The sequence below is a fragment of the Neovison vison genome, chromosome 2 (genome assembly GCF_020171115.1).
Source record: "Neovison vison isolate M4711 chromosome 2, ASM_NN_V1, whole genome shotgun sequence".
In the NCBI taxonomy this organism is placed as follows: domain Eukaryota; kingdom Metazoa; phylum Chordata; class Mammalia; order Carnivora; family Mustelidae; genus Neogale; species Neogale vison.
Window position 1 is genome coordinate 5,940,523 of NC_058092.1, and position 21,433 is coordinate 5,961,955.

General features: G+C 40.4%; 1 protein-coding gene across 5 annotated transcripts in view; it reads right to left on the reverse strand.

Annotated features, from left to right (window-relative positions):
- The window catches only part of RERE (arginine-glutamic acid dipeptide repeats), a 428,379-nt gene that overhangs the window by 96,786 nt on the left and 310,160 nt on the right, over nt 1-21,433 (reverse strand). For all 5 annotated transcript variants that reach the window (XM_044237096.1, XM_044237094.1, XM_044237092.1 and 2 more), the window contains 2 exons: nt 21,136-21,260; nt 19,401-19,500 (listed from right to left, as the gene is read on the reverse strand). In XM_044237096.1, the coding sequence (XP_044093031.1) occupies nt 19,401-19,500; nt 21,136-21,260 (225 nt within the window). The remainder of the gene's footprint in view (nt 1-19,400; nt 19,501-21,135; nt 21,261-21,433) is intronic.

Sequence of the window (21,433 nt, forward strand, 5' to 3'; positions counted from 1 at the left end):
ATGGGCCTCACACTACTCTCCCACAGTTGTGTCAAAAGACAATGGAAGGTATGAAATGAGATACGTGACAAGATACGGGAAATGTCAAAAGGCTATCAACTGTGCAGAGGCATCATCACGGGCACACGTCTCTTATCAAAGACTGCTCAGCAGACCCAAGTTCAGCAGAGCACCTGCTGTACAGTGCTGGAGACGACCCACCTGCCACGGGCTCCTTACAGCTTCTGACCTCTCCGTGACTAGCAGCAAGGAAGGATCATGCCCCAAGAAGAGAAACACATTGCTGCGTAACTGCCCAAGTTAATGTGCTGCTCTCGCTCTGCCTGACAAATCATTCCCTGCTTATTACTTTCTATAATTTAATATATATAAGTGCTTTACTGGCAAGCTTTTCGAAAGAATAAATAATACTTAATGACTGCCTACAGTTTAATTAACTCATGATTGAACTTCTCATGGATTGCTATAAACATTAAATTACATCCTTCCTCAAAGCTGCCATGGATGGGGATCCAGTTTTAAGCTTTAGCCCTGCTGCCTAATAGTTCTGAAATTTCAGCAAATATGTATATTGGACAGAGAGGTGAGAATCAACCTTAACACCTAGTTATAAAGTATGTTATTTTATAAAGCAAGGACAGGGTCTTAATTTAAATAAGACAGAAAGTGTGCACATGTCCAAATACCTCATTTATATTATGGCAATCATTAAGCATCACAGGATCTTGGGCAGTCGTATTAGCACAAACTCTGTGTATTACCATAAGGCTTCAAGTTTCTGTTCTGGCTTCTCATCTTAGCTGCCGTTTTTGGTCTGCGTGATGTTGCAAATAAATTTTCCTTCTGGCATGGCTCAGCTGTCAGGCACCTCTGTTCTATAATGAACCCATGAATTACATCTCCCTGCTCTGACATCTCTGGTCTCACACATCAAAATATTGTTCTTCAATTGTAATTTATAACTTAATTTAAATGTCCCTTTTGCTGTGACCTTTTTAGATCAAATGGCATTGCATCTAGCAGTTTCTCCTACCCCAAAGCATCCTTTCGCAATTATAGCCATTATAATAACGGTAGAAAAAGCCTGAGTTAGACTGCATCCATGCTAAATATTAAATAATTGCAGTCCATTACGAACAATATTAGATTTTAAAGGCCATAAAGAAAGCAAGGCTGTTGTGGATCTAAGCCCTGTGTTCCTGAGGGAAGGCTGACTCCTTAGCACTGAGCAAACCAATCCCCTACAGAATGAGTAGAACTCTGGCCACAGAGAGAAAAACTACCGATGGATGCATGAATCTGGATCATTTATGCTGTTTTTGTGAATGATAATGTGTCAGTTAGGAAAGATCTATGTCTGAGCACATGCGGAAATGGTTCAGGGCCACAAGTGGAAATTAAAACACTTTTTCATTTACTCCTGAGCATTCTCACAGCCTTGAATACAGAAAAACAGTATGTAAGGCTCTACTCTAGAGGGTAACAGAAAAAAACATAGTTTTTCCATCTCACGGAAATGTAGGCACTAGTGAACCCACTGATAAAGGCCTAAACTGACCTAGAAAGTATAGCTATGAGTCAATTTTATCCAGATTCCTTCAGAAAGTTTAAGAAAATGAATAAAAACAAAAACCTCAAGACCAGGGTGTCTGGCTGGCTCAGTCATTAGACCAATGTACTCTTGATCTCAGGGCTGTGAGTTCAAACCCCATACTGGGTATAGAGATTACTTAAGAAACAAAACACACAAACAAACAAAAACCCTCAAAAGCAGCTACAAAGTATTAAGTAAAAAACATTTACAGAAATTGCTAGAACTCCCACTAAGTTGAGTTTAGGTGCAGAAATGACTGCTCCCAATCCATGAAGCTCAGAAAGCTTAACCCCAGTGCTTTTTAACAAGTAATTTTAAAGTTGTGTTAAACAAGCAATACACTGGGGCACCTGGGTTGCTCAGTCATTAAGTGTCTGCCCTCAGCTCAGGTCATGATACCAAGGTTTGGGGGTTGAGCCCCATGTTGGGCTCTATGCTCAGCAGGAGGCCTGCTTCTCCCTCTCCCACCCCCACCCCGCTTGTGTTCCTCTTTTCTCTCTGTTAAATAAATAAAATCTTTAAAAACAAAAACAAAAAACCAGTACACCTATTCCTTCTGATCACAATGATAACTAATGTAACCAGGAAAATTAAAGAGGCATGCACTGAAGCATGTGTGACTCCAGAGTAGGGACACTTCTTTCTTTCTTTCTTTCTTTTTTTTTTAAGATTTTGTTTATTTACTTGACAGAGAGAGATATCACAAGTAGGCAGAGAGGCAGGCGGGGGGTGGTGGTGGTGGTGGGTGGAGCTTGCTCCCCGCTGAGCAGAGAGCCCCATGTAGGGCTCGATCCCAGGACCCTGAGATCATGACCTGAGCTGAAGGCAGAGGCTTAACCCACTGAGCCACCCAGGTGTCCCAGTAGGGACACTTCTGAGTGACTGCTCTTTTATCTGGAAACCTCAGCCAAGAGCAGAGCTAGTGACTAAGAGAGAAGCAAAAAGACTCCAGGCAGTTATAGTAGTGCTCTCGAGCAACGGCCTTGGAGAACCTAGAAGGCCCTCAAGTCTGGGCCTTAGAAACCTAGCTTCTGAAACTCTGCTTTTCCCAAACAAAGGGTCTCAGGAGAACAGATGAGACTGCAGGATTTCAAAGCAGCAGTGGTAGAAAACAGCTTGACTGTGGAAGACCACAGAACTTGCAACTCATCATGCAAGCCGAAAGTCACAACTCTAACAGTCACACATAATTTTGTGTGATGGCCACATAATGATGACTCAGAGGTAGCAAGTAAAGGCAGACTTGATTTAAGAACACGTGAAAATGTATACTTCATTTTGGGATGGTGGGGGGTGGAATGAAGAATCAACCTTCTTAAAAATGCTTGGATAACTGATACTCCACCGAGTCCTGGGCTGAGCAGGAATACACAGCTCAACATGGCTTACCAACTGCTGTGCATGGAGGGGGAAGGCAGGCCAGCAAGGGCAGGAAGTCCCGTGCCGTCACCTTAGAAGCCCAGTGACTGATGGGCTATGGAGGAGTGTCAGCTTGCTGGGTAAGAGAGCTGGCCAGGGCAACGTAGCTTGTCAGAGTCTGGCAGGGCTGGGCTCAGGGCAGGGCGATAGGGCCAGACCAGAAACCAGAAGAGAAGGCAGAGACTTAAAGAGCAACAGCTTCAAGGGCAACCTGTCAGCAACATAAGACCTGCCCCCGAAGGCTCCATGGGGACCCAGCTCAGTGGCCTTGAGGTACAGCCAAGGAAGAAATAGCCCCCAAAATCTCTGGTCAGAAGAGTTAATCCAGTAGTTATACACGACAACTCTATTACCCAAATATGTTCTTTGTGAAAGGAAAACCAGAGACACTGTACCATATACCACACAAATACTGTACTACTCTGTAAATCAAATCTCCTCAGATACACAGCAATATCACAGTCCCTACTAGAAATATTTTCATACTAAGTATATACTAAGTATATTTTTATACTTAACCAAAAAGCTTTTACGTTAAGTACTCTAATTTATTTCAGTGACACATTATGATAGAATAGTAAAGTCCAACTGTGGCAGGCTGAAAAATGAGCCCCACAAGATACCCACCTCACATCTCTGGAACAGACGAGACCTTCAATGGGAAAAGGGTCTTTGCAGATAGGATGAAATTAATGATTCTGAGAGGAGGAGATAATTCAGATTATTCAAGTGGGCTCTATATCCAATGGACAGACATCTTTATGAAAGAGCAGCAGTGGGAAAAGAACAGAAAAGATGTAGACCCACAGAGGGGAAGGCAAGTGTAAAGGCAAGCAGAAAGAGATGCGGCCCCAAATGAAGGAATGCCAGCAGCCACAGGAAGCCGGAAGAAGGATTCTTCCGAGGAGCCAGAGAGAGCAAGGCACAGGGGACACCTCGACGTCACACTCCCAGCCTCTAGCACTGGGAGAGAATGCACTTCTGTTGTTTTAAGCCAGCAAGTTTGTGGTGATTTGTTACACCAGCCACAGGAAACTAATACATGAACTTTCAAAGTCTGGAAGTAAAAAAATTATCTAGGAGAGCTATAAAAAAGTATTCCCAAGTATATTTCAAAACTAGTTTAAGAAATATACACACTAGCACAAATATAAACTTTAATATTCTGTAGCATATTTTAGAACTAATGGTAACATATGAGCCCTTTTAAAACTCAGGGGCCTACTTTTTTCTAAGATTAAATGCTTACTTAGATTATCAACACTTTTAACAAATGCCCTTGCATAAAGGCTTTCTAAAGAACAGGAATTGAATAATGTTTATTACTGAATAAATAAATGAATGATTTTACTAAAGCTTCTCCTTAAATGTAAAAAGGCTAAGGGCTTTTACTTTCATTGGCTAAATACTTACTGTGTTAATATTAATGCTTAATATAGGTTTGTAGATGGGTAAAATTATGATTCATGTTAAGCGGACATTTTTCAAAACACCACGTAATTCTCAAAACATTTCACTATGGAAGAAAGAAATCCTTTGAGAAAGAAGCTTTCTTAAATTCTTAAAGGAACTTTCTAAATTTGCCAAACACAAGGAAAGGCCATGTCACTTCCCCAGCCCCTGCTGAGTGTCTAGAAGAAAGGATGGAAATGCACCAAGAGGCTAAAGCATGAAGGATTTCTTTATTGTTTATTTATTTATTTATTTTGTTAAAAATAGGCTCCAAACCCAACCTGGACCCCAATGCAGAGGTCAAACTCACAACCTTGAGATCAAGACTGAGCTGAGACCAAGAGTCAGACACTCAACAGAAGGAGCCACCCAGGTACTCCAAGCATGAAGAATTTCTATGAATGGGCTGAAGAGCACAGCCCCAAACCTGCAAATTGACAGACATTTCAAGAAGACTGCTATAAGGCACCGGGCTCAGTTCTGTTCTTTCCTCAAGTTTAAATTATTATGTGTATATACATGACAGGGTATGCTTATTAATCTATAAGTGATATTCATACTTACAGAATTTTATGAAGATTAAGGGGCGCCTGGGGGACTTAGTCGGTAACACAGCCAGCTATTGATTTCCACTCAGGTCCTGATCTCAGGGTCCTGGGATGGAGCCCCACACTGGGCTCTGCGCTCAGTGGGGAGTCTGCTAGAGATTCTCTCTCCCTCTCCCTCTTCCCCTCCCTCTGCTCGCTCTTACTTATTCTCTCTAAAATAAATAAATACATCTTTAAAAAAAAAAAGAATGTTATGAAGACTAAATGAATTCATTCATAAAAATGAGTAGCATAAAACTGCTATATAGCATAAAACTAATAAGCATATAGCATATAATAGCATATAATTGCTCTATGGCATACAAGCATATAAGTACTCAATCAACACATTTTAATTTTGTTGTTATTAATATAGCTCTTGTTACAAATGACATCAGGCAGCAGACTAATAGCTGATATCCAATAGAATGAAAACAGTGATAAGCTTAAGGTCCTGGGCATGGTTCAAAAAATCAGTCAAAATGCTGAGGGTGGGAGAGAAATGGCTTAGCAAAGGCCAGTACACACAGAGAAATGAAATGGAACATGACAAAACACAAGATAAAAAAAAGACAAAAAATATGTGGCAAGTACACACTCATAAAAGCTTAGACTGCATCAGGAAGATGAGCTTTTAGGAAAGCTGAAGTGGTATTTCTTTGTCACGTTATGCCGATCAGAGTGGGGAACGCTGCTTCAGCGAAGGTGCTGCATTTTTAAAAACACAGACAAAGCTGACCAGAAGCAGAAATAAAATGATTGTGAAATATAAAATGGCTTAACAATATTACACAACTCAAAAATGTTACCCTCAGTGAAAGACGCCAGTCACAAGAGGCCATATACTCTCTGATCCCATGTATATGCAATGTCCAGAATTGGCAAGTCCACAGAGCCGGAGGCAGACTAGTAATTCCTAAGGCTGGAGTGGGGGGACCCGAAGGGTGACGCTAATGGGTAGAGGGTTCTTTCTGGAATAACAAAAACCTCATACAATTGACTGTGGTGACAGCTGCACAAATGTGGGAATATTACAAAAGCCATGAAATGGGACACTTTAAATGGGTGAAAACGTATGAATTGTATCTCAATACAGCTATTCTAGAAAAAAGAAGAAAAATGGAAAAAAAGGGGGAAAAAAGCGGCTAAAGAAACTTGAGAGTGGTTCATGTGGAAAAGCCGAGCAGGGCCACAACCATGAAGACCCGCATCAAGAGCACAAGTGAGAAGAACTTAGAGTGATATTTTCCTGTTAAAACTATCAAAAACAGTGCTCGCTTCGGCAGCATATATACTAAAACTACCAAAAGCAGGGGCGTCTGGGTGGCTCAGTCCCTTAAACATCTGTCTTTGGCTCAGGTCATGATCTCAGGGGTCCTGGGATCGTGCCCCATGTCAGGATCCCTGCTCAGCAGGGAGTCTGCTTCTCCCTCTCCCTCTGTATCCCCCACCTGTGTGTGCATGCACACGCGCGCTCTCTCTCTCAGAAATAAATAAAATCTTTAAAAAAAACAAAAACCTGTCAAATACAAAATCACTGCTGCACTAAGTCATAAAGGTGCCATTACCAGAGGTTAACATAAATGGCCTTCTATCTCCCCATCCACCCCTGAGGAGCGTTGAGAATGCTCTCTGTTGTACTTAGTAAAAGAACAGAGCAGGGCATAATGTTAAACTTTGACTAAAGCTATAGATCACCTACAAAGGAACAAAACATCAAAGCATTAAATTAAAAAGTCATCTTCATCCAAATGAGACGAAAAGAATAAATCATGCAATCTGTGAAAGTGTTGTAGCCTGGAACTTCTGGGGTTTTTGGTTCTGTTTTTTTCAGATTTTACTTTTTTATTCTTTTTTATTTGAGAAACAGAGACAGAGAGAAAGAGAGAGAGAGAGAATGTGAGAGTAGGAAGAGGGGCAGACAAGGAGGGAGAGGGAAAGGGGTGGAATCTCAAGCACACCCCACACTGAGTGCAGAGCCCAATGGGGGTCTTGATCTCAGGACCCTGAGATCATGACCTGGGCCAAAACCAAGAGTTGGACACTCAGCCAAATGAGCCACCCAGGCGTCCCTGCCTAGACTTCTGAACAAAGTGAATTTATTTAGTTTTCAGCCCAAAGAGAGCCATATTGGTAAATTTTCAAAAGTTCAAAATGTTTCTAACTCATCAAAGTATAATAAATAAAACCTCAACTTTATATATTGTGCTGATAATCGTTGAAAAGGACTTGGTTATACCAGAAAACCACTGCATCTTTACTTATGCTATAATTAACAATGTCATATGCTGTATACGCCAATATCTTGATATAATATAAATAAAATACTAGCAGAGGTGTTTGCCAAGGCTGATTTACATAGGGTACTGTTCTGAAATTTATTGCATTTCCATAATAAGAAATCACACAGCATATAAACTTTTCCCATTTCTCTTTTCAACAACAAATCAAAATCTTAAAGGAAAAAACTCACCACCCTATTTCATAATGACTAATCTGAATGGAGAATGGTAAAAAGAATTTAAGTAAGGGGGCTCCTGCATAGCTCAGTGAATTAAACATCAGCCATCAGCTCAGGTCATGATCCCAGGGTCCTGGGTCCTGGGATCAAGCCCCACATCAGGCTCCCTGCGCTCACTGGAGAGCCTGGTTTTACCTCGGCCTCTGCCCCTTCCCCTTCCCCCAACTCGTGTGTGCACACACCTGCTTTCCCGCTCTCTCATTCTCTAATAAATAAATAAAATCTTAAAAAAAAGAAAATAATTTAATTAAGGGTGTGAGTGTAGCATGAACACCACAAGAATCCTGATAATAAGCTTTAGACAAGCTGTAATAAAAGGGCTTCCCAGTAATGCCTTATTTGGGAGATAGAAAATACAAAACATTCATTTAAGTCGTAAGTACTGCAAAACTAACTCAGAGCCAGATGTTTAGTGAAGACCATTTATGATGAACAAATAGAATACCTCTGAGAGAAATTCTATAGACTTAATTTTTTTTATAATAAAAGAGAGAAAGATGAACACGACCCTGAGAGTGGGCTAATCAGCACACTCTGCTATGCCAGCCTTATAATACCAAGTTCTGGGTGATCAAATGTGATCTGGGCTTGAACCTGATGTCAGTCACTCAGCAAATACTTAGTGCCTCTCTACTAGGTACTAGGCATTGGGCTACGCCTCAGAAAACAAAGATGAATTAATACCCAACTGTTAGCAAATAGTGATTATTTATCTAACTATGAAGCTATTGGAAGCCTTGCATCCTTTGTTGAAGGAGATGTGGATGTGCATAAATAAGCAAACAAACAAATATATACTCTCTTGAATATGTAAAAAGCCTAATCCAAATACCTAAAAGCCATCCATATCTCAAGGAATAAAACTGTCCAGACAGAAGTGAAATCTTTGCTGCCTTATAAATTTTACTTATATATAGTGAGCATATATATGTTTAGTTTTAGTGAGAGAAAGTAAACATAAAAATGCAAATAAGTTCGGAGAAAGAGAAACCAAAAGAATTTGAATTTTATTAGGAAGTGGGAAAGATACCTAAGCCCACAGAATGAAATCTAGCATCAACTTAATAAAAACAAGTCAGCATGGCATTTTCTAGAAAATCATAATCTCAAACTACAGAACTCTGTTACAATTTCTAAGCATAACTATAAAGATGGATTTTGTAAAAGGCTAAATAAATGCAAGCACTAAAGATAGCTGAATGCCATTTGGATAACATAGGGCATCCCCATGGTTTCTTCTTTAAAATGATTCTATTTATTTATTTGAGAGAGAGAGAGTACAAGCAGGCAGAGAGGCAGGCAGAGAGAGAGGGAGAAGCAGATTCCCAGCCAGGCAGGGAGCCCGCCGTGGGGCTCAATTCCAGTACCCTGGGATCATGACCCCGCCGTGGGGCTCAATTCCAGTACCCTGGGATCATGACCCGAGCTGAAGTCAGATGCTTAACTGACTGAGCTACCCAGACGCCCCCAGGCCATCTCTGTGTTCTAGAGCATTATGTTTACAAATTGTATGTTAACTGAAAGTACACAGATGAACCTCGCAGAAACTGTATATGAAGAAACACATGCCTGAACAGTACACATAGAAACATTTCTATCTAAGATCTTCTAGAGGAAGCACCACCGCTTTGTCATATTATCACATATTATTTAATATATTATAAAATTACAAATAGAATAATTTTACATTAATAGGTGTTCACAATTTGAAATAGTAAAATATAACATATCTTTGCCAACATACATTAAAGAGTGTGCACCCGTCACCAAGAACACCATCTTCTTCCACTGAGAGAGGTCGACACGTTTATCACATCATCTTCCTCTATACCAATGTAAGTTTTTTTGTTGTTGTTTTGTTTTGCTTTTTTTACTTATGAAGTAAAAAGATAAATATATTTTTAACATAAATGATATAACTGTGTCCCTAACTATTCTGCAGGTTCACCACTGGACCTCAAGTAGTCAGTCATGTGGCCATGACAATAAGCTACATCACTTGCTACTGTAGTTCTCCAACAAGAGCTATACTAGTGAGAATGTACACATGTCGCTCAAGTGTTATACAACGCGAGGACCACCTACAGTAGATTAAAATGGACTAGCATTCCAAACAACTCCAAAGAATGGGTGGCTCAGCCATTAAGAATCTGCCTGCCTTCAGAGGCACCTGGGTGGCTTAGTGGGTTAAGGCCTCTGCCTTCGGCTCAGGTCATGATCCCAGGGTCCTGGGATCAAGCCCTGCATCGGGCTCCCTGTTCAGTGGGAAGCCTGCTTCTCCCTCTCCCACTTCCCCTGCTTGATCTCTCTCTCACTGTCTCTCTCTCTCTCTCTCTGTCAATTAATTAAATAAATAAAATCTTTTAAAAAAAATAAGAGACTCCATATAAAAGGTAGAGCTTGCCAGACTAAAAAGTCAGAAACAACTACAGAACTAAAGAACATAAGAGATGTTCTTTAAATACAAAGAAAAAGCAAGATTCAAAGTAAGAAGCTGAAAGATTTGTCATGTGAACAAGCATAAGAAAGCTAGAGTAGTTGTATATATTAGTATCAAACAACACATAGTTCAAGACAAGGAAAGAATCACTCTAAAAAGGGAAAAGAGCTAATATACAGAGAAAGGTGGGGTGCCTGGGTGGCTCAGTGGGTTAAAGCCGCTGCCTATGGCTCAGGTCATGATCTCAGGGTCCTGGGATCGAGTCCCACATCGGACTCTCTGCTCAGCAGGGAGCCTGCTTCCCCTTCCCTCTCTCTCTCTCTAAAAAAAAAATATATATATATACAGAGAAAGGTAAATATTATGTGCATGAGCCTAATGATACAAATGCCAAATATATCAAGCAAAAGCAAACAAAACCAAAATGGGGAATACCCAAATCCACAATTACAGCTGAAGACTTTTAGTACAACTCTCTCAGCAACCGACAATACAACTAGATAAAAAAAATAGTAGGGCATATGAAGATCTAAGTAATAATAATGACCACTTTAAAGAAACCAAAAATTATTTAACAGTACATTCCACAACTGCTGAATATAAACTCAGTACGAATGCACATGGAACACTCACCAAGATGAACCACATGCTGAGCCAAGAAACAAATCTCAACAGATTTCAAAAAACTGGAATCTTACTGGGTACTCTCTCTGACCACAACAGAACTAAATGAAAAATCAGTATCATTCCAAAACAAAAGGGTAGGGGAGGGACAGAGACTGTACACAAGAGAGATCTCAATTATCTGGCAATTAAGCAAAATTAATACTAAACATAGGTAAAAGAAATTTCAAAAAATATTTTTAACACAATGATAATGAAAGAACAGCAAATCAAAATTTGTGATAAAAATCCGTTATCTAAGCTCCTGCTTTTGGAAAGTAGGGGGAAAATGATCAAGTTATCCCAAAATAAAAAGAAAAATAAGATTTGAGATCAAAGAGACTGAAAACAGAAAATCAGGGGCACCTGGGTGGCCCAGTCAGTTAAGACTCTTGGCCTAGTCAGACTCTTGGTTTAGGCTCAGGTCGTGATCTCAGGGTCATGGTATCAAGCCCCAAGTCAGGCTCTGTGCTCAGTGCAGAGTCTGCTTAAGACGGTCTCCCCCTCTCCCTCTGCACCTCTCCTCCATGCATCGGGGCATGCATGCTCTCTAATAAATAAATTTTTTAAAAGAGAAAACAAAAAAATCAACAAAACCAAATGTTAGCTATCTGAGATAATAATGTTTATAAACCTATTTAGACTAATTGATAAGACACAAATCACCAATGTTAGGAACAAAAGAAGGGTCAAAATTACAAATCCTTTAGATGTTAAAAAAAACAACAGGATAATTTGACATTTTTATCTATAAATCTGATAACCTCGATGAAATGGACAGGAAGTTTAAAATCACAGATCAGAGGCGCCTGGGTGGCTCAGTGGGTTAAGCCTCTGCCTTGGGCTCTCTGCTCAGCAGGGAGCCTGCTTCCTCTACCCCCTTCTGCCTGCCTCTCTGCCTACTTGTGATCTCTGTCTGTCAAATAAGTAAATAAAATCTTTAAAAAAATAAAATAAAATCACAGATCAGCAGATTACCAATATTCACACATGAAGAATTATAGATGTATCTTCATATACATTATATATACAAATAGAAAAATCTCTATTTGTAATTTTAAGCTCTTCATTAAAAAATATGGTTCCAGATGGTTTCACTGTGAAATCTATCAAATATTTAACAATGAATACATACATACACACACACATCCCCAACCCCACACACACCCTAGTCCTTTACAAACTCTTTTTTTAAAGATTTATTTATTTACGGGACACCTGGGTGGCTCAGTTGGTGAAGCATCTGTCTTCAGCTCAGGTCATGGTCCCAGGGTCCTGGGACTGAGCCCTGCACTGGGCTCTCTGCTCAGCGGGAAGTCTGCTTCTTCCTCTCCCTCTGTCACTCCCCCCCCCACCTTGTATTCTCCCTCTCTCCCTTGCTCTCACTCTCAAATAAATAAAATCTTTAAAAAAAAAATTCATTTACAAAGAAAGAAGACTACAGTTCAAGATCCTTCATGAATGCAAGCGTAAAAGTTCTTAGCAAAATACAAGCATATTGAATCCAACAGAACATAATGACTAAATAGAATATATCCTAAGAATCCATACTTGCTTTAACATTTGAAATTAATCAATATAATTCACCAAATTAACGAAATACAGTATAACAAGCATATGATCATCTCACTAGTTACACAAAAAAATGGCATCTGACAAAGTTAAAATGGCCATTCAAGATAAAAAGTAGGGGGGGCGCCTGGGTGGCTCAGTGGGTTGAGCTGCTGCCTTCGGCTCGGGTCATGATCTCAGGGTCCTGGGATCGAGTCCCGCGTCGGGCTCTCTGCTCGGCAGGGAGCCTGCTTCCTCCTCTCTCTCTGCCTGCCTCTCTGCCTACTTGTAATCTCTCTCTGTCAAATAAATAAATAAATAAAAATCTTTTTTAAAAAAAAAAAGATAAAAAGTAGGGGCGCTTGGGTGGCTGGCTCAGTGGGTTAAGCCGCTGCCTTCAGCTCAGGTCATGATCTCAGCGTCCTGGGATCAAGTCCCGCATCGGGCTCTCTGCTCAGCAGGGAGCCTGCTTCCTCCTCTCTCTCTGCCTGCCTCTCTGCCTACTTGTGATCTCTGTCTGTCAAATAAATAAATAAAATCTTTTTTTTTTAAAGATTTTATTTATTTATCAGAGAGAGAGAGGGGGAGAGAGCAAGCACAGGCAGACAGAATGGCAGGCAGAGGCAGAGGGAGAAGCAGGCTCCCTGCTGAGCAAGGAGCCCGATGCGGGACTCTATCCCAGGACGCTGGGATCATGACTCGAGCCGAAGGAAGCTGCTTAACCAACTGAGCCACCCAGGCGTCCCTAAATAAATAAAATCTTAAAAAAAAAAAAAGGTAAAAAGTAAACTTTGATATAAAGGAGAACATTCTCAACTTGACTAACAACACTACCCTACACCGCACCTATCAGTGAATGTATTCTCCCTGAAATGAGAAATAAGACAAAGATGTCTACTCTCACTGTTTCCATTCAATGCTCTACTATAGGTCCAAGCAAGTGCAATGACGCACAAGAAAGACACAAAATGCATAAATCAGAAAGAAAGGGGTAAAATTGCCTTTATTTGCAGATTATATTATTGTGCACACAAATCCTCAGAAAGCAACAAAAAAGCTACTAGAAATTAGCAGGAAGAACAGGTACTTCCTGTTCTTCACAGAGCACATTAAAAGTGTTTGCATTTCTATCCTATTAATGGATACTTAGAAATTGAAATTAAAAATGTAATTTTAGGGGCACCTGGGTGGCTCAGTTGGTAAACGTCTGACTTTGTCTCAGGCTGTGATCTCAGAGTCCTGGGATCAAGCCCGGTGTTGGGCTCCCCACTCAGCAGGGAATCTGCTTGTCCCTCTGCTGCTCCCTCTGTTCATGCCCCATCAAAATAAATAAATAATCTTTTAATAAAATAAAAGTAAATAAATAAAAATGTAATTTTGTTAACAATCGAATTTTCAAACAGTACTTATTTAACAAAATATATGTATAACCTGTACACTGAAAACTGTAAAATCTTACTACTAAAAAAAATTAGTGAGACCTCTTTTAAAAATGAAGGTATGTGGGGTGCCTGGCGGGCTCAACTCTTGAACTCAGGGTTGTGAATTTGAGCCCCCTGCTGGATGTAGAGGGTTTTTTTGTTTTGTTTTGTTTTGTTTTTTGTTTTTAAAGAGAGGGAGAGAGGGGGCAGGGCGTGGAGAGAGAGAATCTTAAGACTCCACACCCAGCATGGAGCCCAACAGCAGGACTCCATTTCATGACCCTGAGACCTGAGCAGAAATCAAGAGTCAGGTGCTTAACCGACAGAGCCACCCAGGTGCCCTGAGATTACTTAAATAAACAAAAAAATTTTAAAAATGCAGATATGTATCATGTCCTGGATTCAATATTAAGATGTCAATTCTTCCTAACTTGATCCATAGGTTCAATGCAATCCCAATGAAAATACCATCAAGCCTTTTTTTTTTTTTTTTAAAGATTTTATTTATTTATTTGACAGAGAGAAATCACAAGTAGATGGAGAGGCAGGCAGAGAGAGAGAAGGAAGCAGGCTCCCTCCTGAGCAGAGAGCCCGATGCGGGACTCGATCCCAGGACCCTGAGATCATGACCTGAGCCGAAGGCAGCGGCTTAACCCACTGAGCCACCCAGGCGCCCCCATCAAGCCTTTTTTAAAAACAGAAAACGGCAAGCTGATTCTAAAATTTATATGGAAATGCAAATGACCTAAAACAGCCAAAACAATCTTAAAAAAAAAAAAGTAAAAAATAGGAAGACTTAGACTACCTGAGTTCCAATAAAGCTACACTATTCAAGGGGCACCTGGGTGGCTCTGCTGATAGAGCACCAGACTCCTAATTTTGGCTCAGGTCATGATCTCAGGGTTGAGAAGAGCCTGGCAGGGAGCCTGCTTGGGATTCTCCCTCTCCCTTGGCCCCTCCCCGCACCTTTCCCACCGGTCACCAGGTCACCAGCACAGGCCACCCTTTGGTGCATGCGCTCGCTCTCTCTCGTTCTCTCTCGCTCTCTCTCTCTCTCTCTCGCTCTCTCTCTCTCTCTCTCTCAAAAACAACTACAACAAAAACAAAGTTACAGTACTCAAAATACTGAGGTACGGGTGAAAAGGCAGATATTACATTAGTGAAACAGAAGAGAATCCAGAAAAAGATTCAAACTGCTATACGCTTATACAGCAGCTGATGTTCAATAAAGGTATCAAGGCAATGAAATGAAAAAGTCTATGTTGCTCCAACAACTGGCACCTATGTAGAAAAAGAATGAACTTCCATCTCTCTCATATCACATACAAAATTAATTGAAAAGAATCACAGACCTGAAGGCAAGAACGAAAACATCAAGAAAGCACAGAAACAATCTCTGTTATCATGAGGAGATCAAAGGAACTTTCACAAAAGGAAGATGATACACTGGGCTTAAGGAAAGTTAAACATTTTGTTCTCTAAAACACACCTTTACAGAAGACAGTCATGGGATGGGAGGAAATACTTGTAAATGCATGTATCAAAGGAACTGTATCTGCAATATAAAAACAACTCTTACAACTAAGTAATTATATTAAAAACAATCCAATTTTTTAAATTGGGCCAAAGATCCTTTACAAAAGAAGACATACAAATAGGCAACAAGACATGAAAAGATGTTCAATATGACAGTCAGGAAATTCAAAGTAAAACCTCACTGAATGAGACACAGACAGACATCATTAGTAATGTCAAATGTCAACAAAGAAATCTCAATGAGATACCACTACACCTCCATTAGAATCATTAATGAAAAAGACTGACACCCCAAGTCTTGTTAAGGATGCCGAAGAACTGAAATTCTAACACACTAGTGAATGGGAATGTAAAATGGTATGACCACTTAGAAATGTGTTTGACAGTTTCTTAAAAAGCTACCTGCATACATACAGTCTTGCCATTTCACTCCTTAGGTGTATTTACTCAAGAGCAGTGAAAATACACATCTCACACAGACTGAATAACAATGTTCATAACATCTTTATCATAATGGCCAAAAGCCTGGAAACATCACAAGTATCCATCACCAGGTGAACGAATCGAATACTGTGAGTATCCATACACTATCATTCTACTCAGCAATAAAAAGGGACTATTGATAATGCAACAGCAGAATTCTATGTCAAAATTATTACACTGAAAAAAGCCAGACCCAAAAGTTTACATAAGATATTCCACTCATACAACATTCTAGAAAATGAAAACCAATTCATGAGGTGAGAAAACATACCAATGTTTGTCTGAGGTGAGAAGCAGCAAAGCATTAAAAAACTGCATGAGGAAACTAAGGAATTTGGAAATGTTTTGTATTTTGATCACTGTAGTAGTTTCATTGATATATACATCTGAAAAAACCCATCAAACTGTATATACTTTAAATCAGAGCTTACTATACATAAATTATAGCCCATATGTTGTTTTAAAACTTACACACTAAAAATATCATTTGTGAATAATGAAGAAAAAATTGAGTCAAAAAGAATAATGTAGAAGAGCTTCTATTCAAAAATAGGTCCCTGTAATTGTCATTAAGATTTAACAGCTCAAAAATTTCAATTAGAGATGGCTGTTTTAAAGATCAAACTATTTATTTACATGCATTTAAATTCAATAGTCCTACTCAGATGTTAAACACTGTAATGTGGCTGTACTGTAGAATTTCATACACTTTAACTTTCTGTACTGTCCTGAGAAACAGGAAATAGACATAGGTTTAGAGAAATGCCTAACCTTGTTTTGACTCTACAAAAAAAAAAATAAATACTTCTCACATGACAATGAGCTTATCTTTTAAACTTATTACTTAACACAGCTCAAAACCACCATTACTCCAAGGAATTTGAAATAAACATTAACTTCTTGTAAGATTTTTCAATTCACTTCACTTTTCATTAAGGAAAGTACCTACAACTAAATCTCTGTGAGCCAGTAAAACAATGAAGTAGAAAAATTAAAAACAGCCACTAAACTTTTCCATTCAACACAAAATGTATACACAACTCAGTCCTTTGGTCGCTAAATGCACTCGGATTGCATAACCCGACACTTGAGCCATTTCTGGACGCGCCTAGACAGGAAAATTTCAAATGATGGGAAGGCAGCTTCACAGAAATAAAAACTCATAAAACCAAAGCCCTCTAGCAATGCTTAAGAAAACTTCAGAAGGAACTTGCTACAAAGGACCATGGGCAAAAATAGCCCAAATTATTTCTGTATAGAAGTATGTTGTGCAGAATCCTTACAAGGGTTGAAATAAGAAAGAGAACAGATCAATCAGATCAGTTCAGTCAAGTGCCAAAAATAGACATTTAATTAAATATGGCAACATCTTCATTATTTAAAAACTCAAGTGATCGGCATGGTCGTGAAAGGGGAAATTTTTTCATAAAGCTTTTATGCAAAAAACTCCACAGAAGACAAGCTCATAACAAAGAGTTACTCTGACTAAACACGCTAGTTAGGGTATTTTGAATTCACAGACATTCACACCACTCACACTGTTCCCACTGTCTACAGATTCACCGATTTGAGTCTGATTCCTCACTGATAAAATACTCTCACAGACCCCTTCTGGCTCTATCACGTATACTCAGAATAAAGGCCCCTTATAAAAGGGCGCGTGGGTGGCTCAATTGTTAAGCATCCGCCTTAGCTCAGGTCATGATCCCAGGGTCCTGGGATCGAGCCCCACATTGGACTCCCTGCTCAGCAGGGAGTCTGCTTTTCCCTCTCCCACTCCCCCTGCTTGTGTCCCCGCTCTCACTGTCTCTCTCTGTGTCAAATAAATAAATAAAATCTTTAAAAAAATTTTTTTAATTTTTTAATTTTTTTAAAAGACCCCCTTATAAAAACAAAAACCCTAAGTATGGAAGAGGTGAGAAAGTAAGAAGTAAATCCATGCGAATATTAAAAAATCATTCAGTTATTTAACACATGGAGCAATCCCAACAAGATCATTCAATCTCTAACACATAAAAGACTATTATCATGTCATGTAATACTCAGGAAACACAACTAGACCAGGAATACAAATCAGCCATATCCACATGCTTCCCTGAAAGCAAGCTAGAGAGTAGAAAAGTCCCTAAATTGGGAATCTAGATTATATTCTGTGCTCTATTATGAACTTTTTGGGTTGTTGGCATTTAATAATCATCTGGCCTTTCTGAGCCTTAGAATCTAATCTACTTAGAGACTGAACAGATGATCTCAAAAGTCCCTTTTCTTTTTTTTTTTTTTTTTAAGTTTTTATTTATTTATTTGACAGAGATCACAAGCAGGCAGAGAGGCAGGCAGAGAGAGAGGAAGGGAAGCAGGCTCCCCGATGAGCAGAGAGCCCGATGTGGGACTCGATCCCAGGACCCCGAGATCATGACCTGAGCCGAAGGCAGCGGCTTAACCCACTGAGCCACCCAGGCACCCACTACAGTCACCTCTCAAGAAAAATGAAAAACGAAAAGGGGGCTTAAATTACATTCAGTTAGTTACCAGGAATTCCTCAGCCTTGTGCTCAGTATCCTATGTAAATATATGTAACTTTATTAGTACATCAGTAATGCATAGAAACCCATTATTACTTCATCAGATTTGATGATTTCAGATTAGTAACCACTCAGAGAAGAATTATTTCAATAAACTTTAAAATACAATTACTTCTCCTAAACAGCCCTACAGGATGCATTTTAATGTCAAAAAGGAATGTCCATGGGGCACCTGGGTGACTCAGTGGGTTAAGTCTCTGCCTTCAGCTTGGGTCCTGGGATCTCAGGGTCCTGGGATTGAGCCCCACGTCGGGCTCTCTGCTCAGCGGGGAGCCTGCTTCCCCCTCTTTCTCTGCCTGATGCTCTGCCTACTTGTGATCTCTGTCTCTGTGTCAAATAAATAAATAAATCTTTAAAAAAAGGGGGGGGGCGAAATGTCCAAAAAAGTAAACTGGTTTCAGTGATCGTACTATTTATAGCAATTTGAGTTTTGCTCCTCTGAGAGCTGTGGTGTTGCAGGATTAGAGCAGATGAGTAATCCTGAAGGATGCCACACAGCCAACTCAGTATCATTAGGCTCACTTGTTATATTTTACTTTAGATTTTTTGAAGGACTGTTATTTTTAAAACTTACTTTAGTTGTATAATCATGTGAAATATTTACATGGCTCCAAAGCACAATTATAAAAAAAACAAATTTATTCCAGGAAGTCTGACTTCTTCTCTATTCCCACACACATTCTCAGAGACAGAGAAGAAGGCAAAAAGTATGGCCTCTAGATTCACATCTTGAGTGTATTACCTTGGCTTGTGACTTAATCGCTCCAAAGTTATTTCCTCATGTCTACAGCAGTGATAATAATAAAACCTACTTCAGAGGGACACTGTGAGGATTAAATAAGATAATCCGTTAACAGTGGTCAGCTTTGTGGGACCTAGGGTGAAGTACCACTAGCATCAGGCTTTTATTTGAGGCTCAACACAATCCTGAGGGACGGTGAGGAAATGAACCTAGACGCGCCACATCACTGGATCAAGGTCATGGGGCCCAAAGCCAAGACCACCACCCATCTTTCAATCCCAGCGCTATACCACAGTACTCACTCCTAAGATCCAGTCTCCTCCGATTTCATACTCATCGCATATTCCCTACAGCCAGCACAAAGGAAAAAGAACTTTGTTCCCACTCAGGGCAACTTCTAAAGACTCACTGTGTTCAGTGCATTGAGGGTGGTGTCATCCCGGGACGCCGCGACGCAGCCGTCCTCCGTGGAGCCTCCATCGCACATCCCTGCGAACGCGGCCATGCTCCTTGGAAGACAGGAAGGGAAACATCAGCAAAGAAACTTTAACCCTCAGTTTTCAGAGTGCATTTTCAGCCCAAACCAAATTCCATTACTACAGGCATGATAAGCTAGAGTTCTCGGTCTTGTTTCTGCTTTTCTAAAACAGAAAATAATTTTTAGGGGAACCTGGGTGGTTCCCAGGTGGGCCAAGCAGCCGACTCTTGGTTTCTGCTCCGATCATGACCTCAGGGTCTTGAGACTGAGCCCTGGCTCCACACTGAGCACAGTCTGCCTGAGAGTCTCTCTCTTTCCCTTTGCCCCTCCCCTCACCTGCACATTCACCCTTACTTTCTAAATAAATAAATAAAATCTTAAAAAAAAAAAAACTTTTAGGGGCACCTGTGTGGCTCAGTCAGTTAAGCGTCTGACTTCCTTTTTTTTTTTTTTTTTTTAAAGATTTTACTTATTTATTTATCAGAGAAAGAGAACAAGCGAGAGGAGCAGCCGGCAGAGGGAGGTGCAGGCTACTGCCCATGGAGCAAGGAACCGGAGACCAGACTCGATCCCAGGACTCCAGGATCACGACTTGAGCCGCAGGCAGACACTTGCCCACCTGAGGCCACCCAGGCGTCCCTAAGCATCTGACTCTCGATTTTTTGGCTCAGGTCATTATCTCAGGGTGATAAGAGCTGGGTGTGGAGCCTGCTTAAGAGTCTCTCCCTCTCTCAAAAAAAAAAAAAAAAAAAGTTAAGATCCTCTACATTTCACTCTTCACTCAATCACAAACGAAAATGCTTCGTCTACTTCAGTCCACTTGTGTTACTTCTTCCCGCACTTTACCAATACTCAGATTTTCCCAATACTCAGATAATAATCGTTCTGAAAGAAAGATCTTTTGGGAAAAAGAAAAAAATTAAATCCTCTGAAACCTTGCTTAATTCCTTTCATACTATACATCCACTAATTTAGTGGAGTTAAAAGCAGGAAAGGGAAGGAGAAGAATTCTTAGTGGCCACTCACACACCGCCCTGAGGCAGCCTCGCCTCTGCTGCTGGCCTCTCTGCTGGCACAGCGCAGCCGACCAAAGGATTGGAACGCAGCTACCGGCCTGCCCCAGCACCCACCGCTGATATTGCGGTGAATCCCAGAAACCACTGCAGACGAAGGAAGGCTCTCAGCCCGCACTGTGACATGCAGGGCCAGATTTAAACTTATCTTTTATATTTTAGGCATTCATAGGTTAGTAAGTTCGCATGTAGGTAAGCCACAAAAACACCAAGCTTGGGTCAGCCATCAATGAACAGCCTAAAGTAGAGAAAGCTGTAATGGGATTTTAAAATGGGCTGAACGACCCAATTACTCAACTTGTATTTAGAAGTGTTGATAATTGCATGTATGGCTTAAGATGCTTCCCTTCTGAAGAGCTCTAAAATCTGATATGGGGCAAAGATTGAGAGGGGGCAAAAAGTGACTTTATCATGGTAAACTTTTTCTCTGGCAAGAAAAATCAGAGCACAGATTACAGAGCGTATAACAAAACATAAAGTGAGAGAATGTTTGATGTATAAATAAAATTTCAGGGGATAGGAGAAAGTTTATTGCCTCCTAATCAATCCAGATGGCCTAATTCAGAGGGCAGAATGGGGAGAATTCCTATTACCTTGCTGCCCTCAAGTACATGAGGAGGTCACAGTCATTAACTCCAGGCATCCAGACCAGTTCCTCATGCTGGGTCACAGTGTCACCATCTGGAGAAGGGAACGGCTGCAACTCAGGAAGTTTGGCCTGTAAAACAGGGATGAAAAGTCACATTCAAGGAGGATTTAAAGAGCTGCCTCGACAGGCAGGCCCTGGGAACAGACGCAGTAGTTACTGAGCTGCTTTCTGCAGGCAGTACCGGGGGAAAAAAAAAAAAACAAAAAAACCCAGAAAAACTGTGAGTCACTGAAACCAGTCTG